Source organism: Triturus cristatus, chromosome 4_1 (genome assembly GCF_964204655.1).
Source record: "Triturus cristatus chromosome 4_1, aTriCri1.1, whole genome shotgun sequence".
In the NCBI taxonomy this organism is placed as follows: domain Eukaryota; kingdom Metazoa; phylum Chordata; class Amphibia; order Caudata; family Salamandridae; genus Triturus; species Triturus cristatus.
In genome coordinates this window covers 731,601,067-731,627,767 of record NC_140585.1, presented here as the reverse complement: position 1 = coordinate 731,627,767, position 26,701 = coordinate 731,601,067, and the positions used below count along the sequence as shown (strand labels likewise).

Sequence of the window (26,701 nt, the reverse complement as noted above, 5' to 3'; positions counted from 1 at the left end):
TTGTTCTGGCCTAAGTGTCCTGCTAGAGGAATATCATGGGCCAAGGTAAGAAGGAAGCCCCTAAATTGCAGAGGTATAACCAACCTCCTGGTTGCACCAGGTTTTGGGTCTCTAGCCTCTGAATAAAGGAGCCCATCATCCCAATACACTTTATGGGTACCTTGAGCATTCCCAGCAGCCTCAGCAGCAGCCAGCTGTCTGAGGGGTTCAAGAGATGGACAGGACAACTGGGCCTGCCCCAAGTGAGCCCTGGAAGGTCCCCCTGTCCCCAGAAACTCAACCTGGTCAGGTTCAAGCTCTTCAGGAACAGTTCCTTCAGGGTTCTCAAGATCATCTTCCTGGGAAGGCTGATCATCACTTGGAGGCAGGGGGGACGGCACAGCCTTAACCATCCTGTTCTTCTTCTTGGTAGGTGCTTGGTCCATTGTTCCAGGATCCAAGACCTGAGGTTCAGTAAGGCACTTTTTGGCCTGTGACCTGGTCACAGCAAGGACATGTGGTGATATACCTAACATCTCTGCATGTGTCCTGTACTCCACTTCTGACCATAGAGAACTCTCTAGGTCATTGCCCAACAAACATTCTACTGGGAGGTCTGCACTAACCACAACCCTTTTGAGGCCAGTTACCCCTCCCCATGAGAAGTTAGCAACAGCCACACTATATGAAGTAGTGGCATTGCTGTCATTGGTCACCAGGTAATTCTCACCTGGTATGTACTGTCCAGGATCCACAAAGCCTGGTGTCACCATAGTGACACTGGCACATGTGTCCCTGTAGGCTTGAGCCACTTTTGCATTTATTAAAGGAGTCTGTCTGTACTTGCCAAGATTACTGGGGCTCACAGTCGGGGACAAATCCATGTCCCCATCACAGATCAAGACTGCCTGTGTAAGGTTTCTGTCTAAGTCAGAATCTCCTTCAGTTCCCATAGTGATTCCCACTACACCCTTTGTCTGGGGACCAACACTGCTAACAGTAGTACTGGGAGCAGGTTCGTTAGGGGCAACAGTGTTGGGGGGCTCCACCCTTCTTACAATCACTAGTCCAGCGAGTTGTATTCTTGCAAGATTTGCACCAGGGTTTCTTTGGACCTTCTTTCTTCTTCCCTTTAGGTTGTTGGGACCCACCCTCGTTAGTACTAGTTTGGGGCCCTGTTGAAGACTTCTGGTCTTTGGATTTCTGATCACCCTTTTGGTCTGTTTTCTTCTGATCACCCCCTTGGCCCTGGTTCTGGTTCTTTTGCTTAACCCTGGTTCTGACCCATTTGTCTGCCTTCTTTCCCAATTCTTGGGGAGAGGTCAGATCTGAGTCAACCAAGTGTTGATGCAGTTGCTGGTTTTGACAGTTATTTAAAATCTGTTCTCATCATCAAATTGTACAATCCTGTATAATCAGACACCTTACTTCCCAGCAACCAACCCTCCAAAGCCTTAGTGGCACATTCAATATATTCAGACCAGTCCCGAGTCTGTGTCTTCTGGGTATCTCTGAACATTAACCTGTACTGTTCCGTGGTTAAGCCTAACCCATCAACCAGGACACTCTTCAGGGCTCTGTAGTTTCTGACATCCTCCTCTCTAACAGTGAGGAGTCTATCTCTGCCTCTACCTTCAAAGGAGAGCCATAAGATTGCTGCCCACTGGTCTTCAGGAACCTGGTGCACTTCGCAGGCTCTCTCAAGAGCAGTCATCCACTTGTGGATATCATCCCCACTTTTGTAGGGTGGCACAACCTTGGACAGGTTCCTATTATCAAAGACCCTATCTTTTTCCCTAGGGACAATGCTGCCACCAGTGGGTATAGACCCACCCTCTCTAGGTTGCCTAGCCTTGTTCAGTTTCTCTTCCATCAGGGCTACTTCTAGCTCCTGTCTCCTGATCCTCAGCTGAGCTTCCTTCATTCTGGCCTCATGCTCCCTCCTCTGAGGGCTGGTCATCCTTCTTCTGGAGTGACCTTGAGAGCCTCTAGAGGCATGAGAAGCATTAGAGTCACCTGAGTGATTCCTCTGTCTCCCAAACCCCTGTTTAAGTCCACTAGGGAGATTCAATGGGGGGAACCCATTGTCAGTCCCAAGTAGTCTTAAGTTAGCTGAGCCAGGTATTGCACCTGGCACTGGGCTATTTCTCCCATCAGAACTACTACTACTATCAGACTCACCCCCTTTGTCATCCCTGTCCCTATGCTGATCCTCATCATCTGTAGTCTGATTCTCAACTAAGGGGCGACTGTTAGAAAAGGGTACTGCAGTAGCATCTTCAGAAGGAGGGCCTCCTTTTCCAGTCCCTGAGGGGTCTAACTGGGAGGCTTTCTTGAGAGTTCTCTGATCTTCATCAGCTTGTAAGAGTTCTCTGAGTTCAGCAGATGTAGGGTTTCTGGGCTGTTTAAGGCCTCTGATATTAGCCAACTGCCTGAGCTCATTCTGGTTTAGGGTAGCAAAGATGGATGGTGCCCTCTGGGGGTCACTCTCGACAGAGATGGGTACATTGGACCCCTCTGCCCCAGCCATTGCTCTTAAGTGTGGGTGGATGTGTTGCAACTACCTACACTCGGGTTTTCCTACTAAACCTATCTAGTAGTTGTAGTCAGGGTGTGCTACTCCCTTTGCTCTACAGCAACTAAGTTCAGTAGAACTTAAGTATATAACTAATCTTGTTTTATATGTACCTACAGGTACCTGTGTGATCTTTCAATTGGTAACAAAGAGATTACAACGGTAAAACACAGCAAGCTCAAATCCCAACCGCTGCTCACCAAAGGGTTGCTTGGCATGGTACAAGGTGGTCACTTTAACTAGTGAACATCATATACCAGGCCAACTTCTCACATTCTTGACCAGTCTCGTCTTCATGTCCTAAGTGGAAGTACCTGGAGAGACCATCTGCATTCCCATGGTCTGTACCTGGCCGGTGCTCCACTGTAAAGTCCATCCCCTGTAGGGAAATGGACCACCTAAGCAGTTTGGGGTTTTCACCCTTCATCTGATTTAGCCACAAGAGGGGCTTCTGGTCGGTCTGAATCTTGAAGTGAGTGCCAAACAAGTATGGCCTCAGCTTCTTCAGGGCCCACACCACAGCAAAGGCCTCCCTCTCAATAGCTGACCAATTCTTCTCTCTGGGGGTTAACCTTCTGCTAATAAAAGCAATGGGTTGGTCTTGACCATCTACATTAAGTTGTGACAGCACAGCTCCCACACCCAACTCAGAAGCATCTGTTTGGACAATAAACTCTTTGGAGTAGTCAGGACTTTTCAGGATAGGTGCAGAGCACATGGCCTTCTTCAGGTCATCAAATCCCTTTTGACAGCTTACTGTCCACTGAACCTTTTTGGGCATCTTTTTGGATGTCAGATCATTAAGAGGAGTCACAATGGACCCATAGTTCTTAACAAACTTCCTGTAGTACCCAGTCAAGCCCAAGAAAGCTCGAACTTGAGTCTGGGTGGTTGGAGGAGACCAGTCCTTGATGGATTGTATCTTACTCTCCAGTGGTTGAACTTGGCCTCCACCTACAAGGTGGCCCAAGTACACAACCTTACTCTGCCCTATCTGGCACTTAGTAGCCTTGATAGTGAGGCCTGCCTTTTGCAGAGCCTCAAGTACCTTCTTCAGGTGCATCAGGTGATCCTCCCAGGTGGAGCTAAAGACAGCAATGTCATCAAGATATGCTGCACAAAAGTCATCCAACCCAGTAAGGACTTGATTCACCAACCTTTGGAAGGTGGCAGGTGCATTCTTCAGACCAAAGGGCATCACCAAAAATTGGTAGTGTCCTCCTGGGGTGGAGAATGCTGTTTTGGCCTTAGACTCCTCAGCTAACCTGATTTGCCAATAGCCAGCTGTCTAATCAAATGTGCTCAAAAACTTAGCAGAAGCCAGTTTATCTATCAGCTCATCTGCCCTTGGAATAGGATGTGCATCTGTCCTAGTGACAGCATTGAGTCCTCTGTAATCCACACAGAACCTCATCTCTCTCTTGCCATCTTTGGTGTGAGGTTTGGGGACCAGAACCACTGGGCTAGCCCAGGGGCTCTCTGAGGGCTCAATGACACCCAGTTCCAGCATTTTGTGTACCTCAGCCTTTATACAGTCCCTGACATGGTCAGGTTGTCTTTAAAGTTTGTTCTTTACAGGGAGACTGTCACCGGTGTCCACCACATGGGTACACCAATCAGTTTGACTAGGTATCAGTGAGAACATATGCTGAAATGATTGTAGAACCTGTCTACATTCAATCTGCTGATGCTCAGTGAGGTTGCCTCCAAGGGTCACTCCTTCAACTGAACCATCTTCAGGGTTCTGAGACAACAGGTCTGGGAGAGGGTCACTCTCTTCCTCCTGTCCCTCATCTGTAGCCATGAGCAAGCCCATGTCTGCCCTGTCAACATATGCTTTTAACCTGTGAACATGGAGTACCCTGTGGGGACTCCTGGGAGTGCCTAGGTCCACCAAGTAGGTAACCTCTCCCTTCTTTTCCAGGATTGTATGGGGTCCAGACCATTTGTCTTGGAGTGCTGCTGGGGCCACTGGCTCCAACACCCATACCTTCTGTCCTGGCTGAAACTCAACCAAGACAGCCTTTTGGTCATGCCGAGCTTTCTGTAAGGCCTGGCTTGCCTCAAGGTTTTTGGATGCCTTCTCCATGTACTCAGCCATCCTGGAGCGGAGACCAAGTACATAGTCCACTATGTCTTGCTTAGGCTTTTTGAGAGGTAACTCCCATCCTTCCCTCACCAGACATAGGGGGCCTCTTACAGGGTGCCCAAACAACAATTCAAAGGGGGTGTAGCCAACTCCTTTTTGTGGGACCTCTCTGTAAGCAAACAGAAGGCAGGGTAGAAGGATGTCCCATCTTCGCCTGAGCTTTTCAGGTAATCCTTTGATCATACCCTTTAGGGTCTTGTTGAATCTCTCAACAAGCCCATTACATTGTGGGTGATAAGGAGTGGTGAACTTGTAGTTGACGCCACATTCCTTCCACATAGCTGTCAAGTATCCTGACATGAAGTTGGTACCTCTGTCAGAAACCACCTCCTTAGGAAACCCCACTCTGGAGAATACTCCCAGTAGGGCCCTGGCCACAACAGGAGCTGTTGTGGTCCTAAGGGGAATTGCCTCTGGATACCTGGTGGCATGATCCACTACCACCAGTATAAATCTGTGCCCAGATGCAGTGGGGGGATCCATGGGACCCACTATATCTATTCCCACTCTTTCAAAGGGAACCCCCACCACAGGTAGTGGTATTAGGGGGGCCTTTGTTGTGCCACCTGATTTGCCACTGGCTTGGCAGGTCACACAGGAGCGACAACACTCCTTGGTATCTTCATTCATGTGAGGCCAGTGAAAGTGAGGGACAAGCCTGTCCCAAGTCTTGTTCTGGCCTAAGTGTCCTGCTAGAGGAATATCATGGGCCAAGGTAAGAAGGAAGCCCCTAAATTGCAGAGGTATAACCAACCTCCTGGTTGCACCAGGTTTTGGGTCTCTAGCCTCTTAATAAAGGAGCCCATCATCCCAATACACTTTATGGGTACCTTAAGCATTCCCAGCAGCCAGCTGTCTGAGGGGTTCAAGAGATGGACAGGACAACTGGGCCTGCCCCAAGTCAGCCCTGGAAGATCCCCCTGTCCCCAGAAACTCAACCTGGTCAGGTTCAAGCTCTTCAGGAACAGTTCCTTCAGGGTTCTCAAGATCATCTTCCTGGGAAGGCTGATCATCACTTGGAGGCAGGGGGGAAGGCACAGCCTTAACCATCCTGTTCTTCTTCTTGGTAGGTGCTTGGTCCACTGTTCCAGGATCCAAGACCTGAGGTTCAGTAAGGCACTTTTTGGCCTGTGACCTGGTCACAGCAAGGACATGTGGTGATATACCTAACATCTCTGCATGTGTCCTGTACTCCACTTCTGACCATAGAGAACTCTCTAGGTCATTGCCCAACAAACATTCTACTGGGAGGTCTGCACTAACCACGACCCTTTTGAGGCTAGTTACCCCTCCCCATGAGAAGTTAACAACAGCCACACTATATGAAGTAGTGGCATTGCTGGCATTGGTAACCAGGTAATTCTCACCTGGTATGTACTGTCCAGGATCCACAAAGCCTGGTGTCACCATAGTGACACTGGCACATGTGTCCCTGTAGGCTTGAGCCACTTTTGCATTTATTAAAGGAGTCTGTCTGTACTTGCCCAGATTACTGGGGCTCACAGTCGGGGACAAATCCATGTCCCCATCACAGATCAAGACTGCCTTTGTAAGGGTTCTGTCTAAGTCAGAATCTCCTTCAGTTCCCATAGTGATTCCCACTACACCCTTTGTCTGGGGACCAACACTGCTAACAGTAGTACTGGGAGCAGGTGCCTTAGGGGCAACAGTGTTGGGGGCTCCACCCTTCTTACAATCACTAGTCCAGTGAGTTGTATTCTTGCAAGATTTGCACCAGGGTTTCTTTGGACCTTCTTTCTTCTTCCCTTCAGGTTGTTGGGACCCACCCTCGTTAGTACTAGTTTGGGGCCCTGTTGAAGACTTCTGGTCTTTGGATTTCTGATCACCCTTTTGGTCTGTTTTCTTCTGATCACCCCCTTGGCCCTGGTTCTGGTTCTTTTGCTTAACCCTGGTTCTGACCCATTTGTCTGCCTTCTTTCCCAATTCTTGGGGAGAGGTCAGATCTGAGTCAACCAAGTGTTGATGCAGTTGCTGGTTTTGACAGTTATTTAAAATCTGTTCTCTCATCATCAAATTGTACAATCCTGTATAATCAGACACCTTACTTCCCAGCAACCAACCCTCCAAAGCCTTAGTGGCACATTCAATATATTCAGACCAGTCCTGAGTCTGTGTCTTCTGGGTATCTCTGAACATTAACCTGTACTGTTCAGTGGTTAAGCCTAACCCATCAACCAGGACACTCTTCAGGGCTCTGTAGTTTCTGACATCCTACTCTCTAACAGCGAGGAGTCTATCTCTGCCTCTACCTTCAAAGGAGAGCCATAAGATTGCTGCCCACTGGTCTTCAGGAACCTGCTGCACTTTGCAGGCTCTCTCAAGAGCAGTCCTCCACTTGTGGATATCATCCCCACTTTTGTAGGGGGGCACAACCTCGGACAGGTTCCTATTATCAAAGACCCTATCTTTGTCCCTAGGGACAATGCTGCCACCAGTGGGTATAGACCCACCCTCTCTAGGTTGCCTAGCCTTGTTCAGTTTCTCTTCCATCAGGGCTACTTCTAGCTCCTGTCTCCTGATCCTCAGCTGAGCTTCCTTCATTCTGGCCTCATGCTCCCTCCTCTGAGGGCTGGTCATCCTTCTTCTGGAGTGACCTTGAGAGCCTCTAGAGGCATGAGAAGCATTAGAGTCACCAGAGTGATTCCTCTGTCTCCCAAACCCCTGGTTAAGTCCACTAGGGAGATTCAATGGGGGGAACCCATTGTCAGTCCCAAGTAGTCTTAAGTTAGCTGAGCCAGGTATTGTTTCCTTGGGTCTTGTAACGGGTAGCCCAGGTTGTGTGTTCTATCTGGTTGATGTGCCTTGGGGTCCTTTTGTTGGGCCCTTGGTGCTGTTGGCTGCTGGTCCGGCCCTTTGTTGACTTGTTGTATTGGCATTTGGTAAGTCCGGTAGGCCCTGAGATTAGGCCTTCTGTCTCTTCTTTATTAGCTGCTTGGTAAGCCGTCTGTGGTTTTTCTGCAGTTCTTTCTGTTTTGTCCTCTGTTGCGGACATTTTTTCCTAAGAGGTGTTCCCATGGTTCTTGGGACGTAACCTACCCTATGTGGGGTACTTGTAGCTATTACATAGCTCTTTTATGTGCTGGGGAGGTGTGGTCACCCTTTCGGGTTCCTTGCTCTGCGTGGCGTCACGGTATGTCGCAGGTGCGATTTTCTTGCCATTTGTCTTGGAGCAGCTTGCGGTATGTCCGTCCTTCTCCTTGTCGCCATGTCGCTCGGCCGGTCTAGCCTGCTGTCTGCGGCATCGTGTTGTGGCGGTTCCGCACTTTTGTCCTGTGTTTTGGCTTGGTCCTCTGTCTGATGCTCCAGAGGGTTTGGCTTTCCTTGGCCTGTGTTCTGGTGGCCGGCTTGAGCCGTCCTCCGTCCCTCTTATTTTCTGCCGGTTCCTCCACTTCTTCGTAGGTCAGTGTGTGTGTGTTTCGGGCCTGGCCCCTCCCTTGGGGTGTGTCCTGGTCCTCCCTGGCCTCTGCCTTCGGCTGGCGTCTGCCTTTTCCTGGGTGCGCTGTTCCGTGGTGTTGCCTGTTGCTGGCAGCGCGTGCCGTGCAGGACTGATTGTTCTACTCCACCGTTGTGCTCTTGATGTGTTTCCTTGCGCTCCTGCCTCTGGTTCCGCTGGGGCTTCGCGCAACGGTGCTTTTCTTCTTCCGCCTGTGCTGTTGGCGGTGGCGCCGTTCCGGCATTATCCGCTGCTTGCGGCCAACGTGTTTTCAGCTCTTTTCTATCTCTGTGCCGGTGGGCCCTGCATCTGGCTCTGCCTCTTCTCACTGGGTTCAAGGTGGCCCTTGTGTTCCTTGAGGCTTTTGGGGTGCTGTCTGCCCCTGGTTGGGCTTAAGATATCCTGGCCTTTTCCTTCTTGTTCTTGTGCCATGTCCCCTACTGGGGCCCTGGTTTCTCCTGGTGGGGAGGCTCTCTCGCGGCCCTCCTCCCTTCTGGGTAATGCTAGGGTATCTATTCTACGTTAAGGAATCTGTGGCTAGTAGTCTCTATCAGATGTACAAGTTACTTACCTTCGGTAACGATGAATCTGGTAGAGACGATTCTAGCCGCAGATTCCTTCACGACCCGCCCTTCCTCCCCGTTCTGCGAGGAACCTCCGCTTGGTTTTCTGCGCTCGCCTCCCTCTGGGTGGCTTGTCTTCTGTGGGGCTCATTTTTGTTTTCTGCCTGTCGGGCTTCCCTCCAGCTGGGTTTTCTCCAGTGTAGGGGCCTGCTTTTGCTCTTTTCGCTTTGTTGTTGCAATTTCTGTTCTCCTTGCGGTCTTCTACGCTAGGGGTTCTTTTGCCTGTCCTTGGCCTTCTGCTCCTTTAACGAAGCTATGGCACTCCTTGACTGTGTAGTCTGGAGGTGGATTGCTGTTGCTCCTCTGTGCCGGGCTTGTGGCGCTTTGCTGTGTGGTCCATGGTTGCAGTCTCTCTCTCTCTCTTTCAGCGCTTTCCGCTGCTTGTGTCTCCAGCCCGGCTCTCGTCTTGGCTTGCACGGTGGTTCCGCGGAGGGGTGCTTTAGGCTTTCCCTGCTGTGGCTTTACTGATGTGGCCTTCTGGTACTTTTGTGCTGCCTGGTGCTGCCACCTGTCTTGCACAGTTGTTCCTCAGAAGTGGTCTGCTCTCTTCCTGCTTTGGCTTTCCTTTTGTAGCCTCCTGGCTACTCGGTGTCACCTGGTGCTGTTCCTCACCTTTTGTCTCTCTCTTTTTGTTTCTCTGGTTTTTTTGCACACTGTTCCCATGCTCTCCTCAGTTTTGTTGTGATGGCTCCGCGTTGTGGTGCGGAAAAGTTCTCCGAAGCAAACTAACGTCAGCGTGCTGGGGTGGGGCTTATGTGACCTTGCTGACGTCATGCCCGCGGAGGACATCGGGGCGGAGTCGCGAGGTACCGCCCCCCGGCGCGCAGAGATGCTGGGCAAGAAAGTTTTCCGGGTCCAGTCACACGCCTGGGGATAATTCTACGTTAAGGAATCTGCGGCTAGAATCGTCTCTACCAGATACATCGTTACCGAAGGTAAGTAACTTGTACATTAACCGCTCTCCTCAGTGCTAGTGTCAATCTGGTTTCTCGAGCCTGCCTCATAAGAACAAACATGCTTTACCTTAAAACTTCGAACAAATGGATATTTCTGACAATAAAAAGAACTTATTTCATCCTCCGCAAATATATTTGTCCTGTTCTTTTTCTTTTTTTTTTCTATCTCCCTTAATAATTCTGGGAGATCTTTATTGCAGTTTCCTATCTGAGCATTGAAAATCCTACGCTGGTCCTCAATAGTATTCAATAATCACCTATTTACTTAAGATATATGATTGTTCTCATGTAAATGTTTTGTGATATATCCACCAAAAGGCTCGCAAAATTTCCTCGCAAGCACGAGCCACACCAATCCAATGTGGTTAACAGATATTTATTTCAGGGCAAACAAGACGCGTTTCGAGCTATCCAGCTCTTGGTCACATAAATATATATATATATATATATATATATATAATAAAATTGTATTTGATTGTCTATTACCAAATATATATATATTTGGTAATAGACAATCAAATCAAATTTGTGTTTATTATTTCCAGTGATTGGATGACATATATTTGTAAGATATGGTACTCGGGTGTAAGAAAGAGATCGCTGAGTACATACGTACTGTGAACTCCCAAAGGGGACACTTTACGATTTGTGCTCCCTTCACTCAAGTTTATTTTTATTATACCCCCAATCGGAACCTTTCCTTGTTGCAAGGAGCTACATGGACCCTCATTTCTTCATACAATGCTTTGTTACAAGCACTGCTGCATCAAAGCAAACATTCTCTCATGACTTCTGGTAATGCTGCTGTTGTGTTAATGCAGCATCATAATCTTGGTCATGTTTTCTTTTAGTATATTAAAAAAAACATCATAAAATAAAGCCGGTCCATATATGTTGAGTTCGCCCCTCTGTCCTACAAATAAATGCAACTATTCGAAACTGTAGCTTGCCTACATCTTAGGTCTGACAACCTAATTCTGTTTTGGAAAAGAGTGCCTTTTAAATTCAGTCAGTTGTATCCAGAGCTATTTAACGCCTTGGTGTATTATCAGCTTTACAATTAATTATTCAGTTTTTCAAGTGTTGTTTATCGATGGTGTGAACATTATTGTAATAGTTGAGTGAAGTCTAATTGTCATAGACTTATTATAGAGTAAAGAGCATATCAGCCAGACTGAGATTCATAACGATGTTGAAACGTTTTAATGTAACCAATATGTTTTTTTAGCATGTTCTGGTTTTTGTTTGCAGGCCATAGAGCACACGTTTCATAGAAGAAGCATGATTGTGGCAGATTCTGTGTCACATATAACTCAGCATCTTCAACATCAAGCACTTCATGCTATTGCTGTGGCCAAGGTATGATCACATATTTGTTAAATATTCTGCCTGTGTTATATGTATGTTAGATAAGACTATTAAAAGAAATATTATATTTTGATTTAAAGTACAAATTCTCCTGTGTGATGCAAAGTTTAAGGCATCTGAAAGGTTTTCCTATGGATGTTCTAGTCACTGCTTTCAGGACAATTATTACTGTTGCTTCATGCTCCGGATGTCAGCTAAGGATGTTCTGTGACCTAGAGACCATGTGTTGCATTCTGTCTCCCTGTCTCACCTCAGATAGCTGTGAATCAGTTTACAAAGGAAGGATCAGAAATCAAACAGTATCTAAAAACAGAAGATAGTTTTGTGGCTTACCTTGTGCTCCTTAGACTTCCTGAGTATTTTATTTTGGTGTTTGAGCCTTTCCCATTTCCACGATTTGAATAGTGTCACTACAAATGTTAAACAGTTAGTGAATAGGGTACTCTGCTAACTGGCCACATTAATGCTAGTTTACAATGCAGAATGGTTAGACAACCATTAACAGCACTGATTATTCAAGAACCTAACACAATTCCGTATTAAAAATAGGTGTCTTTGCCCACCTTATTGGAATGGACAGAGACCTTTGTTTTGTTTTGGTCACCTATACAAGCCTGCTTACCTGCCAATTAATTATATTTATGTTTAAGGTAAGCCATTTTATCCAAGTTTATTAGTGGAGGAGATAATGCATTTTGTTTCCTGCACCATCATTTTGTATTCTAGATTAAGCATTTCTTGTTGATGATACTTTTGACTGAATTTGTAAAAATAATCTATTTGTACTTTTCATTCGTAAATAGTAGCGTTTGACGTATAAGTGGAGTTTTACCTCACACAATTACTTTTCCAAAGGCCTCTTGACAAATTGTGGCTTCTGTTGTACATTAAATGTATGGTGAATACATGCATGACTGGAAATGGAAAACAGCACTATAGTTTGGTCTACTGATTTTTGTTGGAGGATGTTAGTTTCAACGATAAAGGCAGTCCTGTGAGCATGGAAAAGAAAAAAATACAAAGCTTTATGCCAGAAGTAAGGAATTGTCAACACATACTTGACCACATGCCTTAAATGAGTTGAAATCTTAACTTGGTCAGATAGTCATGTACTAGATCAGTAACGTACTTACAGTTTGATTGACAAGAATTGTAATCCTCTCCCTCTGGAGCAGAAGCGATGACCTCCACGGATTCTGCCTTCCCAGAGTCTGCCCTGTCCTGCAAACTACCTTGTCCTGGTCCTGCAAATCAGAGATGTTCCTAGCCTTACTCTGAGACTGGCATAGCTGCTGTTGTCCAAGTCATAAAGGCTTCTGGTCTTGACACCAAGCCAATCAAATCATTGCTTACGAGATATCCAGCTCCTTGCTTTGCCCTTATCCCAACATCAATCATTGCTGTCTTGCCATTGAGCTCAATCTCAACACTGGCAAGAGACTACTCCATCCCCTCTCCAATGGCTACCAATCCTGTGTCCTTGGTTCCAGAGAGTATCTCCTCAGGCTTAAGGCACTTCCTCTCAACCATAGTGGGGAAGGCTCCAGTATCCCTCAGGACAGACACTTTCCTCCCATTGATTCTAACCTCCTGCACAAATCTGATTCTACTATAATGGATGTGCTTCAGAGCATTGGGGTCCCTTTCTCAAATGTCCATAGCTACTAGATTGAGCACAATCACAGGTGCTGCTGTGTCAAGTTCCTTCTCCTGACAGTCTTCCTTGTAATGTCACATCTTTTGCCACTAAAACATGTGACCACTGTAGGAAAGTAGGATCTGCTTTTATGGTTACCCTCACATTTTGCCTGGTGCTAAGCTGTTATTGACTAGTCTGACTGGGATCCTCCTAATCAGGACCCCAGTCTCTCTGCTTTCTCCCTTAAATTGATATGTTCAGCACTTAGATACATCCCTGATTGGATACTGGGGTACCCTTATCAGTCCATAGTATATGGTACTAAGGTACCCAGGGTGTAGGTACCCTAGAGATCCCTCATGGACTGAAGCATGTATTATGCACCCATGGGAGACCATTCAAACTAACTACAGGCATGCCATTGCAGCCTGTTTAAGCTCGTGCTAGCGCCACTTATGAAAGATATAGGTTTCCTATAGCTAGGGTCACGGCTCTTAAAACCTAGAAGTCACCCCTCTAGCAGGCCTTTGTAATCCTGAAGGCAAGGTGCTTGGTTCCAAGTGTGAAGGCCCCCTGCATGAGCAGGACACCCCTACAGTCTACGGAGTCCATTCTTCCGGGTTGTAAGTGAAGCAGCCATATACCATATAGAGGGGCACCGCGTAATTACGTGATGACCATCTCAAAAATGGCTACAACGAATACTATCATGTTTGGTATCAAACATTTTGGAATCATACCCCCCCACCGTAAACGGTTTGGGAGGTATGATTCCAAGCACTGTAAGAGCCCTCCAGTAAGCTCTTCGTGCTCCCGGTACCAGTCTTCTAGACCTGGACAGCACAACATGGCTGCTGCCAACCAGAGACAGGATTCTGCCCTCCTGCTGCTGAGCCAAGCTCGAGCAGAGGAAGGCAGAACAATAGGTATCCTGTCACAAGGAGATGTGACAATTTCCCAGATAGGATTTAGTGTATTGGGGCTGGGAGGCTCTGCATGAGGGGCACATTTGGTGTCTCCTGCCATAGCTCAGTTCAAACTAGCTCTGGGAGTCGTTGGCTCCTGCTCTGGCGGGAAACTGGACAAAGGACATGGGAGTAAGCTCCCCCCAGTCCAAACCCTCCCCTGGGAGGGCCCCTGAATCATCCCAACCATTTCCTTAGGGTACTTAAGGGCTTATCTGGGTGTAGGTCCCTAGATTTGTCGTGGGACACAATTCAAATCAGACACCACTTCAACTGTCTGGGCGCTTTGGACTTTGCTGGACTTCATTTGGGCTCGACTTCGTCCCCCTTTCAGTCTGCTGCAGGGTCTGTGCCTGTGCACTGTACAGGAAGCTTTTAAAACCTGTGGGCATCCAAGACACCTGAAGGAATCTTCCTTGAAGTGAAGGAGTCACTTCCCTGCATTCTCAGCCACCGCAACTAAGCTGACCAGTCTGCTGATCCTGAGCTCCTACGGACTCCGAAAGGTTCTGCAACACAGGTACTGGTTCACCACAGCTCTCGAGGCCTGCCCTGCACTCTCACCAAGTTTGAGGCCAGTATCCCTTGTGGAAGCTGTAGGAACTGAACCCCTGTGCACTGCATCAACTTGCAGTTGCAAAGGCTTGTTGGATTACTTCCACCAAGATCTCCGGGCTCCAAGTAGCCTCAACCCCAAGCATCTCCAGTGACCAAAGTCTTCATCCACATTGCATCGTTTGCTTGTTGTGAGTCCCCTGGACCTTGATGGTCCCGACAATACACCTTCTTTGACTTCTACGTTGTTTGCCCTTGCCAAGGCTTGTTGATGCTCCCACCGGCTACCGACTCCTCAACTCTAGACATCTGACGTGGGACAGCTCGTGCATGGTTCGTGGTCTTCCTCAGCGTCACCTGGTCCTCACAGCTGCAGAGTCAAGGTCAATGTCAACTCTCCTGCAACACCCGATATCGATAGGCATTTGTCTTCCAGATCTCCTGGTCACTCCTGAGTGACACAGACTCTGTCCCCTCTCCTTGCAGGTAGTTCTCATCCTGAATCCGCCTTCGGATTCCACCGGACACTTTCTCCTTCTCCAGGAGCGGCACTTTTCTGAAGTCCTCCATTGGTTTCGACGGCGGTTTCTGACACCACTTCACACCTATGCACCCCTGCTTCCCTGGTGTAGGTAAAGTGGGTACTAGGCTATCCACGGGTGGGGTGGCTCCCCAACCTTCTGTTTTCCACAGGGTCCCTCCAGGGTCCACTGGTAAGGGTCCTTCTTCTTTAAAACTCCAACCACGAGTTACACGTTGATTTGTACGGAGAACACGGTTGTGTTCTCACACTGCACACTGTCTCTGTGGGACTCCTAGTCTCTCACCTTGGGTAGTTCTTTGGGTCCCCAGCACTTCTACTTCCTCTTGACCTTGTCTTGCCCAGAGTCGTGGTTCTTATATGACTTTCTTCGTATATGATTTGGCCCCCCCCCCCCCCCCCCCCCAGGGTTCACTGTGTATTTTGTGCTAGTTACATGATTTCTATGCAAAGTATTGGGTGCATTGTGCATATCTCCTGGTAGGAGGTATTTGTATGCGGTAGAGTGTTGTATAATAAATACTTATTTTTATAAATACCTTGTGTGGTTCTTTTTCAATTAATCTACACCTATAAGATTGCATTCTGGCAAAACAAGCTGCTTTACACTCCTTCTGGACTAATCCTGGAGGCTGCTCTCCACAGCTACCACTTAGAGAGCTTTCTAAGGTTGTCTAAGACCACTAAAATCACCATAAGGGTTTTCTGGATTGGTGCAGGGTGCCCACTTACATAAGTGGACATCATATACCAGGCCAGCCTCTCACAACCACCTTATACTTAGAAGGGCTTCCTTGCCTTCCCTTTTCATGATGCTTCTTCTTGGACACACCATTACCATTCCCATATTTCCTGAGCCCTCCTTGAATCCCATGAGAATTACCCTGCCCCTTACCCTCAGGATGGAACCAGTGTGTGGAGACTTCTTTTACCCCTTTGGCTTAGAAACATGCTGTTCCAGCCCTTTGTGAACCCTGTTAGGCAACCGCTTATCAGCTAACACTGCGAGTTTTGTTGGACCCCTCTCTGTCAGATCAACAGGTATTACCTGACTGGGATAGCGCACTACTCCTTCAGTCACTCTGTCCCCATCAGCTGGTTAAGTGTCTGAAAACCCTTTGCCCCATCCCTCTTACCCACTCATTCGAATCCCGTAAGGCACCATAAATCCGAGTCTGAAACGGAACACCATCTGCTCTCTTGCAGTCACGGAATTTCGCAGATATTGAGCTGGCTTCAGCCCAAACCTCCTATTGAGTGGGCTGGACATGACAAACTTGCTAGGAAGAGTGGTTTCTTTGTTGGTGGCCTTACGGCGTCATACATGGCTGAGAATGAATGGCTTTTCAGGGGATTTCCAAGCTTCACTTATAGACATGCCCTTTGATGGCTCCTGTCTCTTTGGAGACAGGATGCACTCAGCGCTTCAAGGATAGTAGAGCTATGGCCAGATCCTTGGGCCTTTCCATGGCCCCCTCCAACCACAGTCCGCCTTTTGCTCCTTTTTTGGCCACGTAATGGGCTTTCCAGCCTCTCCATGGCCAAGGACTTGGTACACCCACACCATTTCGGTCAGGCAGCCAGAGGTCATGCCATTCCATCTCCCTTCGCCCCCCTCCCCCCAAGCAGCCGCAGCCTCCAAACTTTAGTTCGCCAGGATACGCCATCACCTGCACCACTGAAAGTCAATAACATCTGACTGTGGGGGAGGGTGTTCCTCCAGATTGTCCGCAGGGGCTACTCCCTTTCCTTCATGACTACCTTTCCATTCAGGACACCCACTTGTGACAGGCTGACCGAGAACCATCTCTACTTACTCCACCTGTAAGTGGCAACTCTCTTGGCCAAGGGAGCCATAGAGAGGATGCCAACACCAGACGTTGGACAGAGGCCTTCGCCTAATCCTAGACCTACACTATCTCAATTTCTTCCTCAAAAAGAAGAAATGAAAAATGCTCATACTTGCTCAAATCCTGTCTGCCCTGGGCCCAGGGATACTGGATGATAGAGTTGGACTTGCAGGACACATATTTCCACATTCCCATCAAGCATGCCCACAGACGTTACCAGCGGTTTACGGTGGACCCCCAGCACTTTGTTTGTCACTCTTCCTTTTGGCCATAACACTGTCCCTCGGGTGTTCATCAAGGTGGTGGCTGTGGTTGCAGCTCATTTACGGAGATCAGGGCACCAGTCTTTCCTTAAGTCGATGCCGGGCTGCTGAATGCGGGCTCTCACCAGGCAGTCGTCTCCCACCTCCAGACTACACAGGACCTTCTGCACTCTCTGGGGTTCACTATCAATGTGTTGAAGTCACACCTGACTCCTTCTCAGGCGCACCCTTTCATTGAAGCTTTTTCTGGACATGGTGCAGTTTCGGGCTTATTCTCCTGAAGTCAAGGATATTCAGGCTATGATACTGATGTTTGAGCCTCTATCCTGGGTTTGGAGTAGACTGACTGTGACTGCTGGGCCTCATGGTCTCCTGCTTTCTGCTTGTGACACATCCCCGCTGGTATATGCGGGATCTGCCGTGGGATCTGAAGTTCCAGTGGGCATAGCATCAGGGGAATCTTTCCGACATGGTCCCGATGTCAGACGGAACTGCAAAAGATCTGCAGTGGTGGTTAACAAACTGCAATTGAGGCAGCGGCATACCCCCTCCTTTTCCCAATGAAATCTTACAGTGGTGACAGATGCGTCTTTCCTTGGATTGGGCGTTCATCTGGGAGAGGTAGAAATCAGAACCCTCTAGTCTCCGCCAGAATCCACATCGACCTACTGAAGCTCCTGGTGATCCGGCTTGCATTGAAACCCTTTCTACCCTCTATCAAGGGAAGGCTAGGGCAAGTGTTTACAGACAACACTACCGCCATGTGGTACTGGATAAAACAGGGTGGTATGGGGCTGTGGACCCTTTGTCAAGAGGCCCTGCGTCTCTGGACTATCCTTGGTGTAATGGGTTTGGGGTGGACTGTTGGGTAGAAGGGACCACGGGACACATCAAGAGCAAGTTTGGAGTACTTTCTTTATTCTGTCTTTTTGATTCCGCTTTGGGAAAACAGCAGTCCTCACAAAGGCAACATAAAAGTCTTAAACAAAACAACCAATAAACATGGGACAAGTCCCTTCACGGTTCTTCTTTTGGCCTCTCAGGGTCTTGAGGTAGCAGGGATTACGTGGCTTCTCTCTTGGCCCAGGTTGCAGGGAAGAATCAACAGAAGGAGAAAGAAAGAAAAATAACAGGCCTGGGATTAACGCTGGGTTTTTCTCTGGTGTTTTTGTAGGTGCAACCACCACTGGACGACATGAAGTGAGGGAGGGAAAAGGTGTGAGGGAACCGCCACGGTGCAGAGGCAAAACACACGCGTGCATTACCGCCCCGTGCCTCCCCACCACCCTCACCAAAATGACCACCTCAGAGGTACTCGCCTTAAGCCACGACCCGTGTCCAGGGCCGTGGCGTTGGGACCCGGAGCGTCATTTCCTTCCTGCGGGCCGGCGGGCTTCATTGCGGTGTACACCACGCTCTCCTGGGTCTTCGTTCTCTCGTCTCGCTCATCTTCTTTAGTCCTCGCCTGGTCTTTCTCTCCGCTCGTCCTCGATCTCTCCGCTTCCGTCCTCTCGCTCTCCCTGGTCTCTGGCTCCATGCCTTTTTGGCTGTCTCTTCCCTTTGGTCTGCCACTAGACCGCTCGATGTTTCCGGCTTGGACTGCAGGCCGACACCACCCTTTGTCCACTTCTGGCCTGCCTCGTCGCTGTACTCCTCACACATCTTCCCCCTCTAGAATGGACGTTGGGGCCATTCTGTGGATGGGTTTCGGGACAGATAATCGGCACTCACTTGCTTTGCTCTAGGTATGTGCAGAGTCTGGAAAGAGAAAGGTTGCAAGCCTAGGAACCACCGAAGGATGCGGGGGTTAGTGTCCTTGTTGTGTACTAGCCAAGTGTTGGGTACATGATCGGTGCGCACGATAAACGGGCATCCCAATAGATAATACTACGGGGCGTCTATGGTCCATTTGATAGCCAGGCATTCTTTCTCTATTGTTGAATAATGGGCATCTCGAGAAAAGAGTTTCCTACTGATATAGGGAAGTGGCCTAAAGTCATCGTTTGAGTCAGGCTGGTATAGCACGGTACCCAGACCGAGGCATCCGTTTGGAGAACAAAGATTTTATGGAAGTCAGAACAGAGCAGTACCGGTGCTATACATGTGGTGTTTTTCAGGGCGTGAAAACAGTTTTCGTGTTCTGGTTTCCAGGTGGGTATGCGTGAGGGGTATTTCTTAGTCAGGAGATCGGAAAGGGGGCTGGCCAGGGAAGGGAAGATAGGAATGAACTTACTGTAGTATCCTATGAACCCCAAGATGGAACGTATGTCTCGTTTGGTGGTGGGGATAGGAATCGCCCTGATGGCTTCTACTTTGTTGATTTGGGGTTTTATGAGGTCTTCCTGGATAGTGTAACCTAAGTACGGGATTTCTTTGGGATTATGGTGAGGCCGGCTGTTTGGATGGCAGAAAACACGGACGATAAATGTACTACGTGTTCCTCCCAGGTCGGGCTGAAGACAACAATGTCGTCCAGATATGCTGCGGCGTACTCTCTATGGGGCCTCAGGATTTGATCCATTAATCGCTGAAATGTAGCCGGTGCCCCATATAGACCAAAGGGAAGCACCTTAAAGTGATAGAGACCAGAGGGGGTAGAAAATGCCGTTTTTAGGTCTCGCTTGAGACAGCACATGCTGTCTCTTCGAAACATTTTGTAAGTGGCTTTTAAAAGTGCCACCAGAGGATTTTGCTGGCCTACAGCTTGCGTTCACGTGCACGTGCACAGCTGCTATCTGTGGTTTTTATTGCTGTAATCAATCAGGCTCCTTTGCTCGCACTCCCCCTCCCTTCTCCCCCTCCCTCTTCCTCAGTTTCATTTGAGTCTTCTCTCTCTGTGAATGCTCCTTTGCTCGCACTCCCCCTATTCTTAGCATTTGCATCTGTGTCCCGCTGGTGTACAGTTGGGTATAACAAATGATAAGGCCTTGGGATGGCTCCAGGGCGCTCCCTGTTTGAGCGCTGAAGTTACTGACTATGCCCTCAGCCCTACCATCTACTGGCTTCTCTCACGTACTGTGCTGTCACAGTTGTGCTGTTTAAAAATACAGGCACAATCGCTAAAATAAAACACGTGTGTTTTTCTCGATAACTTGTTCTCGCTCTATTTCTTTGTATCCCTGTCTATGCTTCCGTATCTATCTACACCTCTTTCTGTCTTACTATATCTTAGTTTTTTGTTTCTATACACTACTTTCTATAACGCCTATTTCGGTTTTCTTTTCTGTACGTTTTTTTCTCTCCATGTATTTTTATTTATGTGCAAGAGGTAATGCAATATTTTTTCAAACATTAAAAACAATGTGTTTATCAAGAAGATTTGGCATTCCCAAACGTTTGCGCACTTCTTTAATTCATTTCTAGACCTGCTTTAAATTATTAATGTTTAATGTGCTCCTCCTCAGGAAGTTTTCACATCAACATTTGGTTCCTCGGCTGCACAGTGGGTATAACAGATCAGGCCGTGGGATAGCTCCAGGACGCGCTCTGCTCACATTAACACTGCCAATGACGTGCGTTCAATAGAAAGGCCCTACCCCCCACCTCCACAATGCTACATTATGCCTGCTTTAATGTTAGCATATAGGTTTAAAGAGTGGGTCTAAAAAGGAAGCAGTTATGGGAGAGAATTTCGGGACACTTTTTACAAGCAAAACTGTTACAGCGCAAATGTAATGTGAATTTTCGTGCAACATTTGTTTCTGTTTAAGACAATTGCCAGCCTGTAGTTTAAACAGCCCCCATATGTGAAAGTTGATCAAAGCCACATTTACATCCCTTTCTATGATAACGATCTTTAGAAGGAGGCAGCTTTTCTCTTTACTGTGCCACTCCAGACTCCCATTCAAATCCATTAACAAACTATTGGAACGCTTCACACCACTCCAGACTTGTTGTCGGCTTCAGTTGGTCGTCTTTTAGAAGCAAGGTGTTAATGCATTTCAAACACATGTGGGGGGCGTGCTATACAAGCTGCCCACACACATCTTGAATATTTTTTTTTTTGCAATGTAGAGGTAGCCTAAATACAAAAAAAACTGAGCTTCACTGGTAACCTACGTGAACATACCTAGGAATTTGCTGTTTACTAATATCCACTGTTACTAAAAAATTACCATAACTTGTGCTATAGAGCGGTGCTGTACAGTGGTGCTGTACAGTGGTGGTTTAGATTGGTGCTGTAAAGGGGTGCTGCAGAGTGGTGGTTTAGATTGGTGTTGCAGAGTGGTGCTGTACAGTGGTGCTTCAGAGTGGTGCTGTACAGTGGTGCTGCAGAGTAGTGCTGTACAGTAGTGCTGCAGAGTGGTGGTTTAGATTGGTGCTGTAAAGGAGTACTGTAGAGTGGTGCTGCAGAGTGGTGCTGCAGAGTGGTGGTTTAGATTGGTGCTGTAAAGGGGTACTGCACAGTGGTGCTGTACAGTGGTGCTGTACAGTGGTGCTGTACAGTAGTGCTGCAGAGTGGTGCCGCAGAGTGGTGGTTTAGATTGGTGCTGTAAAGGGGTACTGTAGAGTGGTGCTGCAGAGTGGTGGTTTAGATTGGTGCTGTAAAGGGGTGCTGCAGAGTGGTGCTGCAGAGTGGTGCTGCACAGTAGTGCTGCAGAGTGGTGGTTTAGATTGGTGTTGTAAAGGGGTACTGCAGAGTGGTGCTGTACAGTGGTGCTGTACAGTGGTTCTGCAGAGTGGTGGTTTAGAGTGGTGCTGCAGAGTGGTGCTGCAGAGTGGTGCTGCAGAGTGGTGCTGCAGAGTGGTGCTGCAGAGTGGTGCTGCAGAGTGGTGTTTTAGATTGGTGCTGTAAAGGGGTACTGTACAGTGGTGCTGCAGAGTGGTGCTATAGTGGTGCTATCGAGTGGTGCTATCGAGTGGTGCAGAGTGGTGGTTTAGATTGGTGCTGTAAAAGGGGAATGCAGAGGGGTGCTGCTGATTGGTGCTGTAAAGTGGTACTGTAGAGTGGTGCTGCACAGTGGTGCTGTAGAGTGGTGGTTTAGATTGATGCTGTAAAGGGGTATTGTAGAGTGGTGGTTTAGATTGGTGCTGTAAAGGGGTACTGCGGAGTGGTGCTGCAGAGTGGTGGTTTAGATTGATGCTGTAAAGGGGTGCTGCATAGTGGTGCGGCAGAGTGGTGCTGTACAGTGGTGCTGCAGAGTGGTGCTGTACAGTAGTGGTTGAGATTGGTGCTGCAGAGTGGTACTGCAGAGTGGTACTGCAGAGTGGTGCTGTAAAGGGGTGCTGCAGAGTGGTGCTGCAGAGTGGTGCTGCAGAGTGGTGCTGCAGAGTGGTGGTTTAGATTGATGCTGTAAAGGGCTGCTGTAAAGGAGTACTGCAGAGTGATGCTGTACAGTGGTGCTGTACAGTGGTGCTGTACAGTTGTGCTGCAGAGTGGTGCTGCAGAGTGGTGGTTTAGATTGGTGCTGTGAAGGGGTACTGCAGAGTGGTGCTGTACAGTGGTGCTGTACAGTGATGCTGCAGAGTGGTGCTGCACAGTGGTGCTGCAGAGTGGTGGTTTAGATTGGTGCTGTAAAAGGGGACTGCAGAGTGGTGCTGCAGAGTGGTGGTTTAGATTGGTGCTGTAAAGGGGTACTGCAGAGTGGTGCTGTACAGTGGTGCTGCAGAGTGGTGATGTACAGTAGTGCTGCAGAGTGGTGCTGCAGAGTGGTGGTTTAGATTGGTGCTGTAAAGGGGTGTTGCAGAGTGGTGCTGCAGAGTGGTGGTTTAGATTGATGCTGTAAAGGGGTGCTGCATAGTGGTGCTGCGGAGTGGTGCTGTACAGTGGTGCTGCAGAGTGGTGATGTACAGTAGTGCTGCAGAGTGGTGCTGCAGAGTGGTGGTTTAGATTGGTGCTGTAAAGGGGTGCTGCAGAGTGGTGGTTTAGATTGGTGCTGTAAAGGGGTGCTGCGGAGTGGTGCTGTACAGTGGTGCTGTACAGTGGTGCTGCAGAGTGGTGCTGCACAGTGGTGGTTTAGATTGGTGCTGTAAAGGGGTGCTGCAGAGTGGTGGTTTAGATTGGTGGTTTAGATAGGTGCTGTAAAGGGGTACTGCAGAGTGGTGCTGCAGAGTGGTGGTTTAGATTAGTGCTGCAGAGTGGTGCTGCAGAGTGGTGGTTTAGATTGGTGCTGTAAAGGGGTGCTGCAGAGTGGTGCTGCAGAGTGATGGTTTAGATTGGTGCTGTAAAGGGGTACTGCGGAGTGGTGCTGTACAGTGGTGCTGCACAGTGGTGCTGCACAGTGGTGGTTTAGGTTGGTGCTGTTAAGGGGTGCTGCAGAGTGGTGGTTTAGATTGGTGCTGTAAAGGGGTACTGCAGAGTGGTGTTGTACAGTGGTGCTGCACAGTGGTGCTGCAGAGTGGTGGTTTAGATTGGTGCTGCTGAGTGGTGCTGCAGAGTGGTGCTGAGTGGTGCTGCAGAGTGGAGCTGCAGAGTGGTGGTTTAGAGTGGTGCTGCAGAGTTGGGCTGCAGAGGTGTGCTAGGGGTGCTGCAGAGGTGTGCTGCAGGGTGGTGGTTTAGATTGGTGCTGCAAAGGGGTACTGTAGAGTGGTGTGTAAAGGGGTACTGTAGAGTGGTGCTGTAAAGGGGAACTGTAGAGTGGTGCTGCAGAGTCGTGCTGCAGAGTGGTGGCTTAGATTGGTGCTGCAGAGTGGTGCTGTACAGTGGTGCTGCAGAGTGATGGTTTAGATTGGTGCTGTAAAGGGGTACTGTAGAGTTGTGCTATAGTGGTGCTGCAGAGTGGTGCTGTACAGTGGTGGTTTAGATTGGTGCTGTAAAGGGGTACTGTACAGTGGTGCTGCAGGGTGGTGGTTTAGATTGGTGCTGCAAAGGGGTACTGTAGAGTGGTGTGTAAAGGGGTACTGTAGAGTGGTGCTGTAAAGGGGAACTGTAGAGTGGTGCTGCAGAGTCGTGCTGCAGAGTGGTGGCTTAGATTGGTGCTGCAGAGTGGTGCTGTACAGTGGTGCTGCAGAGTGATGGTTTAGATTGGTGCTGTAAAGGGGTACTGTAGAGTTGTGCTATAGTGGTGCTGCAGAGTGGTGCTGTACAGTGGTGGTTTAGATTGGTGCTGTAAAGGGGTGCTGTACAGTGGTGCTGCAGAGTAGTGCTGTACAGTAGTGCTGCAGAGTGGTGGTTTAGATTGGTGCTGTAAAGGAGTACTGTAGAGTGGTGCTGCAGAGTCGTGCTGCAGAGTCGTGGTTTAGATTGGTGCTGCAGAGTGGTGCTGTACAGTGGTGCTGCAGAGTGATGGTTTAGATTGGTGCTGTAAAGGGGTACTGTAGAGTTGTGCTATAGTGGTGCTGCAAAGTGGTGCTGTACAGTGGTGGTTTAGATTGGTGCTGTAAAGGGGTGCTGTACAGTGGTGCTGCAGAGTAGTGCTGTACAGTAGTGCTGCAGAGTGGTGGTTTAGATTGGTGCTGTAAAGGAGTACTGTAGAGTGGTGCTGCAGAGTGGTGCTGCAGAGTGGTGGTTTAGATTGGTGCTGTAAAGGGGTACTGCACAGTGGTGCTGTACAGTGGTGCTGTACAGTGGTGCTGTACAGTAGTGCTGCAGAGTGGTGCCGCAGAGTGGTGGTTTAGATTGGTGCTGTAAAGGGGTACTGTAGAGTGGTGCTGCAGAGTGGTGGTTTAGATTGGTGCTGTAAAGGGGTGCTGCAGAGTGGTGCTGCAGAGTGGTGCTGCACAGTAGTGCTGCAGAGTGGTGGTTTAGATTGGTGTTGTAAAGGGGTACTGCAGAGTGGTGCTGTACAGTGGTTCTGCAGTGTGGTGGTTTAGAGTGGTGGTTTAGAGTGGTGCTGCAGAGTGGTGCTGCAGAGTGGTGCTGCAGAGTGGTGCTGCAGAGTGGTGCTGCAGAGTGGTGCTGCAGAGTGGTGCTGCAGAGTGGTGCTGCAGAGTGGTGCTGCAGAGTGGTGTTTTAGATTGGTGCTGTAAAGGGGTACTGTACAGTGGTGCTGCAGAGTGGTGCTATAGTGGTGCTATCGAGTGGTGCTATCGAGTGGTGCAGAGTGGTGGTTTAGATTGGTGCTGTAAAAGGGGAATGCAGAGGGGTGCTGCTGATTGGTGCTGTAAAGTGGTACTGTAGAGTGGTGCTGCACAGTGGTGCTGTAGAGTGGTGGTTTAGATTGATGCTGTAAAGGGGTATTGTAGAGTGGTGGTTTAGATTGGTGCTGTAAAGGGGTACTGCGGAGTGGTGCTGCAGAGTGGTGCTGCAGAGTGGTGGTTTAGATTGATGCTGTAAAGGGGTGCTGCATAGTGGTGCGGCAGAGTGGTGCTGTACAGTGGTGCTGCAGAGTGGTGCTGTACAGTAGTGGTTGAGATTGGTGCTGCAGAGTGGTACTGCAGAGTGGTACTGCAGAGTGGTGCTGTAAAGGGGTGCTGCAGAGTGGTGCTGCAGAGTGGTGCTGCAGAGTGGTGCTGCAGAGTAGTGGTTTAGATTGATGCTGTAAAGGGGTGCTGTAAAGGAGTACTGCAGAGTGATGCTGTACAGTGGTGCTGTACAGTGGTGCTGTACAGTTGTGCTGCAGAGTGGTGCTGCAGAGTGGTGGTTTAGATTGGTGCTGTGAAGGGGTACTGCAGAGTGGTGCTGTACAGTGGTGCTGTACAGTGATGCTGCAGAGTGGTGCTGCACAGTGGTGCTGCAGAGTGGTGGTTTAGATTGGTGCTGTAAAAGGGGACTGCAGAGTGGTGCTGCAAAGTGGTGGTTTAGATTGGTGCTGTAAAGGGGTACTGCAGAGTGGTGCTGTACAGTGGTGCTGCAGAGTGGTGATGTACAGTAGTGCTGCAGAGTGGTGGTTTAGATTGGTGCTGTAAAGGGGTGCTGCAGAGTGGTGCTGCAGAGTGGTGGTTTAGATTGATGCTGTAAAGGGGTGCTGCATAGTGGTGCGGCAGAGTGGTGCTGTACAGTGGTGCTGCAGAGTGGTGATGTACAGTAGTGCTGCAGAGTGGTGGTTTAGATTGGTGCTGTAAAGGGGTGCTGCAGAGTGGTGGTTTAGATTGGTGCTGTAAAGGGGTGCTGCGGAGTGGTGCTGTACAGTGGTGCTGCAGAGTGGTGCTGCACAGTGGTGGTTTAGATTGGTGCTGTAAAGGGGTGCTGCAGAGTGGTGGTTTAGATTGGTGGTTTAGATTGGTGCTGTAAAGGGGTACTGCAGAGTGGTGCTGCAGAGTGGTGGTTTAGATTAGTGCTGCAGAGTGGTGCTGCAGAGTGGTGGTTTAGATTGGTGCTGTAAAGGGGTGCTGCAGAGTGGTGCTGCAGAGTGATGGTTTAGATTGGTGCTGTAAAGGGGTACTGCGGAGTGGTGCTGTACAGTGGTGCTGCACAGTGGTGCTGCACAGTGGTGGTTTAGGTTGGTGCTGTAAAGGGGTGCTGCAGAATGGTGGTTTAGATTGGTGCTGTAAAGGGGTACTGCAGAGTGGTGTTGTACAGTGGTGCTGCACAGTGGTGCTGCAGAGTGGTGGTTTAGATTGGTGCTGCTGAGTGGTGCTGCAGAGTGGTGCTGAGTGGTGCTGCAGAGTGGAGCTGCAGAGTGGTGGTTTAGAGTGGTGCTGCAGAGTTGGGCTGCAGAGGTGTGCTAGGGGTGCTGCAGAGGTGTGCTGCAGGGTGGTGGTTTAGATTGGTGCTGCAAAGGGGTACTGTAGAGTGGTGTGTAAAGGGGTACTGTAGAGTGGTGCTGTAAAGGGGAACTGTAGAGTGGTGCTGCAGAGTCGTGCTGCAGAGTGGTGGCTTAGATTGGTGCTGCAGAGTGGTGCTGTACAGTGGTGCTGCAGAGTGATGGTTTAGATTGGTGCTGTAAAGGGGTACTGTAGAGTT

The 26,701-nt window shown here is 48.9% G+C and overlaps 1 protein-coding gene across 1 annotated transcript in view; it reads left to right on the top strand.

The window, feature by feature from the left end:
- Positions 1-26,701, top strand: part of WASHC4 (WASH complex subunit 4) — a 987,939-nt gene that overhangs the window by 292,011 nt on the left and 669,227 nt on the right. The window contains exon 16 of the mRNA XM_085653223.1: positions 10,988-11,095. Coding sequence (XP_085509349.1) covers positions 10,988-11,095 — 108 coding nt within the window. The remainder of the gene's footprint in view (positions 1-10,987; positions 11,096-26,701) is intronic.